The sequence below is a fragment of the Arachis hypogaea genome, chromosome 4 (assembly GCF_003086295.3).
Source record: "Arachis hypogaea cultivar Tifrunner chromosome 4, arahy.Tifrunner.gnm2.J5K5, whole genome shotgun sequence".
In the NCBI taxonomy this organism is placed as follows: domain Eukaryota; kingdom Viridiplantae; phylum Streptophyta; class Magnoliopsida; order Fabales; family Fabaceae; genus Arachis; species Arachis hypogaea.
In genome coordinates, this window is record NC_092039.1 from 29,581,884 (window position 1) to 29,594,219 (window position 12,336).

Consider the following 12,336-nt stretch of genomic DNA (forward strand, 5'->3'; position numbering starts at 1 on the left):
GATTATTTTTAGAGCAAAGCGACAAATAACTAATAATAACTAATTTATCAATTCAATATGTACAACAAACAATAATAACTAATTAGATACTCTAGTTAGCTATGATCTCAATAAAAGTTAACAATTTTTCTACCTATACACAAAAATATTTTTTTTTATTTGTTAACTAAATACCTTGATTAAATAAATTAAATTATTATTAACCAATTGGACTCTTCTTGAGACTTTAAATAGATCAATAAAGCAAGAGTTGGATTATTAAACCAAAATAAGATTTCGTAGCTTTTGATGAAGCTAAGGTAAAGGAGACAATCTTCCAAGTGGATGCACATGGGTCTCTCGCTAGGTTAAGAAGAGAATGGAGGGTTGAATTTGAACATAAATCACAAGACAACTGTAATTTATGGGTTTTTATTTTAGAATAATGCTACACATTCAAGTCTTTTAATGAATTAAATCTAACTAAATTAAACTATAAGACTTAGAATAATGCTAGTTATAACTTATTTTTATTATGTTAAACCAACTTGGTTAGACTTAGTTAATAAAAAAACTTAGAAGTATAACATTTTTTTTTATTGCCTCACAACACTCTAGCACAATTAACTATCAATTCAAAATAAATTTGTAAGCATAAATCGTGAAAAAATCAACTTTTAATTTTATTTGTACACATTTTAGATTTTACTGTCCATATTCCTCGCAACCAAAGTAAATAAGATAAATAACAAAATGCAAAAAACGTAAATATTTCTATTATGTGTTAATGTTATATTTATTTTATTTTATTAAAGAATCCCTGGGACCAAGACACTAAATAAAAAGTAGATTTTACTGGAAAGGTTGTTTACGCAATATCCAATTTTTGGTGGTAAAGTTAAATTCTCATTACATAAAATAGTTCTATTAATACCAACTCAAGTTCTAATTAAAGTTTACTTTTACAGACATATAATTCAACCACCTCTGATTAACCAGCTCCATAAACCTAGTTGCGTAATGCTTAAAATATGACCCAATTAGAAACTTGTTAAGCACAATAACCACCACTTCATATTGTTAGATCATTTAAGTTAATGAAGCAGATGGCAAATAGAAACAGCACAAATCATATAACTTAACTAACAGACAAAACATGCAACCACAAGAACTAAGGAGCATCAATTAGGGGTGACGAGCACTAACAACCACTGCTCCCATCTATGTCCAACAGCACACACTAAGCAGAGAACATCCATTAAAATTTACATCAGGAAGGTTTCCTTCCAAATAATTATACTCACAACATTTAGAACCAATTATTTTTAATGACATAATTACAGTAAGTCCCAAGTACAGATGTATATATATATACTAATGTCTCATGAAATCATCACTTGATTCTTGGAAGCTATCAAAGGTGTTGCAGTAATAGCAAGTTCAATGTCTTAGCAACTTCCTATGATCAGCAACCGAATCTAACGGGTTGAGGTTGTGAGATTTGGATGCCACAGAAGCAGTCCTGACGACCTGTGTTATCTCTGTGTATAGTCATCCTGATCTGGGTGTTTGATCCTCTGCACAAAAGCGTATAACATAAGACAAGGTCTCAACTAATATATATATGAAGGCAAGAAAATTCTCACTAAGGACATGTACAAAGTTCTTGGTTGAGCAGGTTGAAAGTGAGAAGATGGGAAACAGATAGTACGTTGGAGACATTTTCCAACCGCGGCAAATGAATTAAAGATAACCAAAACCTCAATGCCATCCTCAAATTGAGTCTTAGAAAACTGATGAAACCAAAAGGCTAGAAGATGTACTGTTGATTTCAATTGAACATGATTCAATCCAAAAGATCCCTTAGTGCTTCTGCTATATCAACACCAACCAAGCCTAGATAGAAACTCTTTTACATCAAAGTTTGATCGGACATTCTTATACTAGAGCATTAAGCCACTTGGGATAAGGGTAAGCAAGGAAGAAGGTCTTTAACTATATTCTCCAATAGATTCACTACTACTAATGAAGATGACATCAACTTCTTCTGCTCAGTAACTATCAGTACCGCTGAAACGTAGAGACTAACAAGTTGATATCAAAAGAGAGAAAAAGACAGTCCCCTCCCCATTGTTCCCACCCAACTCATTAGTCCAAACATTGATTACATGATATAAGCATAGTTAACAGAAGTAAAACCATGATACGATGATACGATTTCTCAACATATAATATAATAAAACAAGGATTTTCTCCCATGAATATGCAAACTATCCAATTCTACATCAATATGAATTCATATATGCTTTAGTAGTAGTGCACACCTCCAAATTGCTGTTCCAACCGAGCCACAATGTGTTTTCCATAAGTGTATTTCTTCAAAGCATGAGCATGAACTCTGATGTGAGAAAGCAAGATTACTCGCTGATTTTCAGAACAGATATCAATAACCTTCTGGATCACATAATTTGCAAATTGGTCTTTCATCATGATCTGCAGTGAATCAAAATAGGATTTAGTAAATAAGTGTAGCCAAGATCAAACGCCTCGCAAGTAGAAAAATGATACTGTTTATTAGTGTTATACAGATGAACTTAAAAATTCCCAATGCCTGTAATGAATTAGAACAGTCATGGCATGTGGAAGAATCATTGATACCCTATAAGCATGCAAAACACAAGTTGACAACTATCATAGATTCCTCATTTTCTTTTATGGAAGCTAAGGAAGCATAATCTCGACATTTGAAGCATTAAACATTCTTCTCAATCCTAATATATTTATCATCAATACATTTCAAGGATTATGGACACTTTTCATCAATATCTTACAAGCCAGTGAATGAAGAGTTCATTTCTTGTACGAGGCCAGTGAAAATTCTTAAGAATTATAACACAATTAAACTTGTCAAGTTTACACTTACCAATAAATTGTCATTTCGTTCTTCATGTCCAATAATCTCGGAAATTAACAACTCCCGTTCAGTGGCATCTCCATACTCTAAACATTTCTCTATGACATTTGAAGCGAACTTATGCTGGCTTAATTGAACAATATGTCCTGATAGCTTGCTAATGATTTGGCTCCTTTCCTGAGCCTTTCCTCTCTCCAATACATGCTATAACAAGAGAAACCATCAAGGCTCAAGTTGACCAAACTAACATAAGAAAGGTAAGTAAATCATTACACTATGCATGCTTTCATGTGCATTCATCATCTGCCTATGTTACGCAAAATTCAAAAAGAAAGAAGATGACTAGAAAGATTTAGGAGGATAAGAGATCCTTCTTGAAGGAAAAGAACAAATAGTAGCACAAAGAAATCAGTGATGATTCTTTATACAACAATTACAATCTATGATCAAAAACAAAAAACCTGACAATGAATTTTGTTTATTTAATGCTACTGTTTGATTACAAAATTTGTTACCCACATACCATACAAGCAAGGCCCGAGGCCACAAAAACAATAAGACAATAATTTGCAGTGTGACAGACATCTAACAAATTCATTGTCCAGAATATACACCCAGCTCGATTCATCACATTCATAATGGCATACTACATAATTCTGACTACTGGACATTGACTTAAAATACCATCGGAGCAAGGAGAACGCACATTTTCTCATTTTCATTTCTCAATTACATGGACTAGCTCCATAATGTAAAAGTACCCCAAATTCCCCAACAATTCTGAAACTTCACTCCACATAAACATCTTATAAATTAAATTGTAAACCTTTTGTAATGAGAAGCACTTCATACATAACAATGTACAAGAGAATACGATCTAAAAAATATAAAAGAATAATTTTAAAAAAAATATCAAACTAGAAAAGACATGGAAGCCTCATCATTAAATTAAAGTATCATCAGAAAGACACTTGGCAAACAGAAAAAGAATATTTAGGAAGGAAAGCAATTGGAAGGTAGAGTGGGAAGGAAATGAAAAGAAGACACGAGCATGTGAAATAATGTAACTAATAATGAGACTAACAAATTATGCTATTTAGCAGGCACGGTAAGGTTGTAATACATGTGCTGATAGTGTCTGGTGGCTTGTAGCCATAATTGCTGCTCATTCTGCAATAACTTAGGCCTGATACAAATGCTACATCTTAAAATCATATACACAATGGAAGGGACAAGCATATAACTACATGCAACTTGTCACTCGAAAGACGAGACACTTTCATTTGTGTACCATAAATTCCAGAAGCTAATAATCAACATTATGATATAATATTAGAAGGAGCAAATGACTAACCTGGGTCACATAATTACCATACTGATCTTGGGCAAGTGCATAAACAGACTCTAAGATTTCATCCACAATAAACTGACACTGAATCTCATCCGTACAATGCTCTAGAACTCTCTACAAGAATTATTATCGTAAGACACAATGCATGGGGAAGTTTAAGCAATTGCTTTAAGGAAGGCAAAAGCACTTACCTGTATGACTCGGCAACCATAAGGGTGCATTGACAGAATAGCAACTTGACCACGGAATGCAGAAATTATAAATGCAATTTTCTTGGTTGGAATAGATTCAATGCATTTCTGTATAACATGATTCCCAATTTGATCGCGTACACATCTCATAACATGTCCATCTAGCTCACGAACAAGCTGGGCTTTTTGTTCAAGTTCAATAACCTCAAGTGCCTGCATGGGAGTAAATCAAAATAGAAACATGACAATACTATTAAATTTGGAACAGAGACAAGGTTAAAAACATGTTCAAAGCCTTATAGTGCCATTATCCTTCAAAATTCTTGTACAGCTTTTAAGGTTAAATAAAACTAGTTACCAGGGACAACCAAGTAACAGAATTGTGGCTTAAGCACTTAGTGCAACAATGGAGTTTCCTGTAGCCTAAAATAAATGAAAGTATAATATGCTTATTATGCACAATCCTCACCATGTCCAACAAAATTGTTTGACAAAATTCATCCTGTTTTGCCCTCTTCCATTCAAGTGAAAATTTTGGATTTTGAGATTCTCTATGATTTAACTGTTTTGATGTGTTATAAATTCTAATAAAGCAGCTGAAGAACAGATGATGCTGAAGCAGACATATTTTTCTCAACCCTCCGATGTAGAATAAAGGGTAACAAGAAAAAGAAAGAAGATCAAATTAAAGATGTGGCCTTTAATCCACATGACTAAATTAATGCATACTAATGCCATAAAGCTACAAGAATCAATATGAATTGCATACCTTTTGGATTACACGGCAGCCATACATCTGCAGACTTAAAGGCAATATCTGACCACCTAGTCGACTAGCAAGTTCCCTCCTCTGCTCAGGGCTTCCATACTCAAAAAACTACACGGGAGAAAAACGACCAGTTAGGGCCAAATGGATTTTGGACAACCATAAACCACTCTTGAAGTTAATGACAATAAACAATAGATGACAAGCACACCTTCTGTATTACATAGTTACCAAATACATCGGTCATTAACTTCGAAGCATGTGGAAGAACTTCTTTGAATACCAATGCCTTCTCTTCAACACTGCAACTTTCCAACTTCTGCTGTATAAATCGACTCCCATGCTGATCAGCACTGGGGCCAAAAACTATGGTTTAGTTTTCAATGTGAAGAAATTGATAAGTTAAATAGGTGGAAAGAGAACTGGAACCAAAAAAGGGAAAAAAATACAAAAGACTACTTGCCTAAATTCAACAATGTGTCCAATAATATCAGATAGCTCAAATCTGCGACCTTTGCCAGATTTTAACTCTTCAAGAAAATTAACAATTTTCGGGTCATGGGCACTGTCAAAGGATTTATGTCCTTGCCATCCAGATAATACGCCTCCATTTCTACCAGAAGCTGGGGAAAGCTTCATCTCATTCCTTACTCCTGGAAGGCCAGGACTTCCTTCTGGGTATCCAGGCAAAACAGGACAAGGAAGCGGTGAACTTGGATACTGCATTACATAACCCATGTTTGTTGGCGGACCAAAATAATTAGGGATGGGGATTGTCAATCCTCCTCTTCTTAAGTTCATATTTGCACCACTTCTCTGATGATGTAAATTCTTATCTTCCAAATAAGCGCCACTTGTGGGCCTCTTTTGTGAATCAAAAGGACTAATCTGGCTAACACCACTTGCCCTCGGTGCCATTGGATCAAAATGACCAGAAACACCATATCCCTCGACAAAAGGCTGCTGGTGATATTGCATGTACATAGGATCAGTGAAAGAAGGCTGCATAGTAAATCCGTATTGCCCAGGGAACTTGTTTGCATGTGTCATTTCAGCTCCATGTGAAATGCTTCCTCCAGCAGAAAGCCCTGGTGTCATTGGGGTATAACTGGAACTAGTAGCCCCATCAACAATATATGGTACAGCACCATGAGGAGGGTATGCAGGAATATATGAAGGAACAACTGAGGGATTTATAGTGTATCCACCAACATATTGTGGAGTATACATGCCTGAGGCCTGCAAATTAGTGTAGAATGGATTTGGTGAAGTCATGTAAGCTGCTGCTGCTGTGGCATATAGTGGAGGTGTAAACCCAGATGACTGCAGTAGTGGCTGGACATCAGAGGAGAACTTGCTAGCATTATGAGGAAACTGCTCTCTAACAATGTAGGCTGAATTCACATTCTGAGAGTTGGCATTGGGAACTTCACATGGATTGTTTTGTTGCTGGAACATCTGTTGTTGCATTAAATTATTCTGGTAATCAGTCTTCCATTTTTCTTCATAACTCGGGCTTTCTGAATTTGATAGATTAGATACACTTAAAGCCTTCAATTGAGACTCCACAATTGAAACATCTAAGTCGCTAATACCCATGCTACCAGTGGATTCAAGAGATGATGAGCTTGCAAGAGGAGCATTGGTACCAGCACTTGATGACATCCTCATATCGTCTGCACCTACAATGGGTTTACCAACCTCGACTGAAGGGACAGTAGGATCACGAGAAGAACTGGAGACAGCATCCAAATCAATTGGTTCATCCGCCAGTCCACAACGACTGACAGAATGAGAATTACTATATACAGGTAACATGGTATGGGGGAAATCTTCCTGAAAGTTTGAATTTGGAACAAAAAATTATGCTTCCATAAATCTCAATATTTCTTTGGAGGCAACCAAGAGTCAAGATTTAAAAATAATAATAGTAATAAAGAACAGTAAAACTATGGGATTAGTACTGAAGGAAGCAAGCAAAAGGTGAAAAGGATCTAGCAAAAGCACATGGAACTGTAACACACACAACTGAATAGATTTCAGACAATTTAGAAGTTGATATAATAGTAACCACCTGAATTGAGTCAACTATATTTTTGCACTGTGACGGTAATGATGCTGATGCATCTGGTCTACTCCATAGACCATCTGTCTTAACTAGCTCATTATCATATGGCTGCTGCAGTGAATCATCCTCAGACTCCTCCCTATGCGTTGCAAGAGTTCCTTGCGGTAAATGAAAAGAAATTTTACTGCTATCATCTGCAGAAGAAAATCCCCAATTATTCCTAAAATTGCTAATATGATGGCGATTTTCCCGAGAGATAAGAGGAGGAGGAAGCCTAGGGTTTAGGTTGACATTGGAATTGTAATATGCCAAATAAGCTGGATCGGCTCGTAATTGTTCCTCAGAGTCATATTTTTGCATAGCTCTGCTCAAAGTTGCCAAGCTTGCATTCTGAGTGGTGTTCTGTTGGGATAACAAGTTTTCTATAGCAAGAAATGAGCCTTCCATACTGGGAGGAGCACTTCCACTGCGATTGGGTGCCATATCCCTTCCACTACCATGGAATCTATGCCCCTGTACAAGTATACCTAAATCTTCTGTTGCCATGTTACGAGCTGGTGAACCAAAAGTAGAACCCTCCTTAAGAGAGGGCCACTTACCCCCAGCTTCTGAAATTCTAATTGGACTTTCGGTTGCCATAGTACTGCAAGATTACTTTGCCCCTTTTATTGAAATGGAGACCATAATATTACATTGCCTCCTAAAGGACACAACCCAAAATTGTAAGGTCAGCATAAACAACTTCAAACAGGAATTAAACCTTTTAGTATTACTATTGCTGTATCAGAGAAGAAAAGTAAACTAACAGCATCGAAAACAATACACCCAATCCATAATTTACAGTGAGTAGTGACAAATGGAATTAATTGGACACTTCAAACAAATTGGCAGGATTACTAACCACATGGGAAACTACATAATGTTAAATGATGCTGATGTTGTGTTTGTTAAATTCACTGAAAATTCAAAACGGAAATGTAAAGCCACTAATATCACACTAAATTGGAGGCTCAAATTTTATCTCAGGCATACATATCCACCCACCTTTCGTTGACAACAACCATTTCAAGTAAAATTATAAGTTACAAACTCCTACCCATCCATTTTCCAATAAAATCACATGCACAGCACAAGATGGAAAACAGGAAAACCACGATATCATAAATTTCCAAAAGGGTTATTAAAAAAGAAGAAAAAGATATCAAATTCAGTAGCTCATACGTAAAATAGAAGAATCTGAACCAATTGCACTTTATGAAGAAACCAAGTCAGCCAAACCTTGTAGAAAGGGTATAAACACTAAGCAGCAGCATGTGCAGAAATCATCCCTCCATTTCAGGAATGCCTGAAGGAACAATCAAAAGACTTCAAGTTTCTTTCCAGATTGAAAGGAAAAAAGAAAAACATAAAACAAAACATTTGTTTGTTACCACAGAAAAGAATTCACTCATCACTATGTTTCCAATTAAAAAACAAAAATAACTAACAAGCCAAATTCACTGGTCAAACTACTTTCTCACCCCTATCATCTTGTCATTGACCAAATAGATGAAGAAAGAAGAAAGGGGGAAAAAGAAGCCCCAACTTTGCAGTCAGGAGTGAAGATCACGATCACAAACAAACATCATAATAATCACAACCAAAACATGAAGCACCCAATATCACTAGTTCACACATATCAGAACCCCATAAATAAAAAGGAAAGCAAGAAGTTCATGAGAAAATTATTCATGCACATATGCAGAGATAGAGAAGAACTAACATGATAATCAAAAGGGAGAAGTTGAAGCACGAAGAAAACGACACAACCTTAGAGGAGGATAGCGAAGATTCTCCTCAGAGTGAAGATTCACTATTCCAAAACCCTAGATTCTTCAGAGAGAGAGAGAGAAAGAGAGAGAGCGGGGATAGAGAGAGAAAGCGGGTACTGATGGGTGCGCTTTGCTTCTTGAGTCGCTCTCTTTCTCTGCAAAATTGAAAACAGAAGAAAAAAAGGGGAAAAAAATTGATGGGTTAGTTTTTGGGGTCAAATAGGTGCAGTGTGTTGTTGAAATGGAAAGAAAGAGAAACGGATTAGTATTGATTGTTAATTTTAAAAGACTGCGTCTGCAAATGGATAAAAAGGAATGAATTTAGGGGTTACTCAAAAAAAAAAAAAAACGAAAGCGTTTATTTATTCTAGACATAAGGTTCTTTGGTTAATTGAATCCTCGTTTGTGAATTGAGGCAGAATCGGACAAAGTAGGTAAGTGGCCAAAATAATAATAGTATAATACGCATACCATTTAGAGTACACGTTTCCCCTTTTTTCTTTTTTCAATTTTTCCATTCAAAAACTAATCTTTATTCATACGAAAAGACTAAATACAACTATACAAGTTGGCCGTTTCTAATAAATTTCCAAAAATTAATTCAATTTTATTTTTAGTGTTTAAAATAAATTTCAACTTTTGTAATAATATTATTGCAGTTTCTCAAATTAATTTAGATTAATTGAATAATTAATTTATTTATTTACTTAAATAAAAATTTAAATTTAAATTTGTAATTTAAAAAATATCATAAAAAAATCAACAATTATTCTCACAAAAATAATACTATACATCCAAAATTTTTTTATAAATTAAGTGTTTATTTAAAATAATACTAGTTATAACTAAATTTTATTATATTAAACTAACTTAATTAAACTTGCTTAATAAAAAAATTTAAATGTATAGCATTTTTCTTCTTTGCAACCACCTCTTTTTTCCCTCCCCTTGATCTCCTTTTTGGATATTCTTCTTCACATTCTATATTGTCATTCATCTTTACATAAATAGGAGTTAATAAAAATTTCATGTTCTTAATATGAGCACACACTTTCTAATTCATTTATCGCACAAGTGAATGGAAAATAAAAAATTAATAATATCTCAAAATCATCATTAATAAGACAGAGACAATTATACTTAAAATACATCGATATTCCAATATGATATTGTATGTAATTATATAAATAACTGAGTTCTAGTATACAAAAAGATCATCTAGGTAGATAGATCTCAAATTAGCATAAATCAAATAAGAGTATTGTTTTTTAAAGTCAGTGTATTTGGCTCAGTTTGCTCTTTAGTTTAAAAAGGTCTAAGAGCCCCCCCCCCCCCCCCTTTCTCCCCTTTCACCAAGCTTGGCTCCTCCTATCAACGAGGCTGGCTGCAATTCGCACATATAAAAACACATGATTAACTCATGGTGAGAAGAATTTAAAGGTTCTTAGAATGGTAAAGAAAATGAATAGAACTATATAAGGAAATATAGATTCATAGGACGCCGTAAGTTCTCATTCTAAATATTATTCATCTAAGGATTTATCAAATCTGTTACGGTCCAGTCCAACTAATGCTCAGGTTGATCCGGTCCACAAACAACCCGATTTTTTTGGTTGAGTCTGCGTACATGGCCAATCCGATCTACAGTCTGGGTACACCCACGTCACCAGCTGTGTGTCAGTTGTGAGAAAAGAAGTTTTCCGAAAGGAGACCTCCTCTCGTGGGGCCCACCCTACTGACAGGGTATATAAAGGGACCCCTCCTCCAAAGTAGTCACTAATAATATTACACACTTTTCTCGCCTGCACACCTGACTAACTTGAGCGTCGGAGTGTCTTTGTAGATGACACTATCATGTACGCGAAGAACTCGAAAATCGTCTCCCCCCACAACTTCTCTACGACCTGAGATCAAGCGAAACCCACTCATCTCCGGAAAACCTTCTCCGACCTGTTTGATACCCGAACTACCGAACAAAATCCACTTTAACACATTATCACTTGAATCTTTTAATGCAAAATCTCAGCCTAAATTTTTTTAAAAAACTCCAGCATAACATCACCTCAACCTTCGTTACTTTTGTCCATGAGATAAACATAAATCTATTTCATACAAATTCAACACAAAAATAACGAGCATATAGTTACAGGAATCACAACCAAATATACACTCAAAACAATACATACATATGCACATGATGAATGCACTATGAACTTACATATTAGTTATATTGTCAAATCACCTCACAATAGAAATAACTAAAACCTCCTTCTCTATCTTAGAGAAAAAGTGCGTTGTTATTTTCTTTCTAAAAAAACCTACCTGAAAATTGCATGCGAGCATATAAGACCGTCCTTACTATCAGAAAGAAATCACACACAACCAATAGTATTAACTATTAACATCGTAATTCCTCATCGTATATTCATGTTAATATATCGCAAGAAAGTAACAAATCTCAGTACCAGATCAAATCTCCTCATTTCATTTGTCATCATATTATTATATTAGAACATCATCATCAATTCAAATATGTTACATATGTACTAAAATCAGCTACTAAAATTAGTTATTAATATAAAATATATATTAAAATATAAAATACATACTAAAAAGAATTAAATAACATATATATTTATATAAAAATATATAATAATTAATTTTGGTGTATAATTAAATAATATTTTTATATTTTATTTATGATAATCTTGTCACCTATTGGGTTTGACTTGATCATCATATACGACCAGTGGGTCTAAATTATCTAAAAACAACTTTCTGAAACTCAAGGTGATACTTTTGAGTTGTCTCGGGCTCCGTGGCGGAGCTTAATTAGGGTAATGGGGGCATGGTTCTTTTAAATTTTTTATAAAATAATTAGTAATAATTTTTTAAAAAAATAAAAATTAATTCAATTGGCTCATATGCTTTGTTATAATTAGAGTATTCAGGTTCAATTTTAAAGTTATCTAATCATCATGCTTGTTACGTTGCTTTATTTTTTATTATAAAAACACGTTTTGGTTCTCATTCTAAAATTAGGTATTTTTGATTTATTTAATTTAATATTATTTTATATATTATATTTTATTTAATTTAATTTTTTATATGATAAAAAATATTAAAATATTCGATAAGTATTTATATTATTGTATTTATATAAATTGATAAACAAATCAATAAATATTATAAATTTTAATATTTATTTTTTTATTTTTTATATATTTTATAGGAATATATTTAAATTTTTATACAA

The 12,336-nt window shown here is 34.0% G+C and overlaps 1 protein-coding gene across 11 annotated transcripts; it reads right to left on the bottom strand.

Moving 5' to 3' along the window:
* Nucleotides 1-1,220: 1,220 nt before the first annotated feature.
* LOC112796587 (pumilio homolog 6, chloroplastic) lies at nt 1,221-9,507 on the bottom strand. 11 transcript variants are annotated; one of them, XR_011881041.1, is made up of 12 exons: nt 9,032-9,503; nt 8,548-8,614; nt 7,276-7,969; nt 5,665-7,037; nt 5,413-5,554; nt 5,205-5,312; nt 4,436-4,648; nt 4,248-4,358; nt 4,017-4,079; nt 2,903-3,097; nt 2,304-2,472; nt 1,221-1,556 (listed from the first exon to the last, which is right to left on the bottom strand). XR_011881041.1 is itself a non-coding variant. In XM_025839122.3 (11 exons), the coding sequence occupies exons 3-11, from the start codon at nt 7,906-7,908 to the stop codon at nt 1,531-1,533; spliced, it is 2,970 nt and encodes a 989-aa protein (XP_025694907.1). In that variant the 5' UTR covers nt 7,909-7,969; nt 8,548-8,614; nt 9,079-9,507; the 3' UTR covers nt 1,221-1,530. The 11 variants fall into 11 exon arrangements, 6 of the variants coding, with proteins under 6 accessions (XP_025694907.1, XP_025694906.1, XP_025694905.1 ...); XR_011881042.1 differs by having other exon boundaries at nt 8,491-8,614; XR_011881045.1 differs by having other exon boundaries at nt 8,491-8,614; nt 9,079-9,455.
* Nucleotides 9,508-12,336: the final 2,829 nt, after the last annotated feature.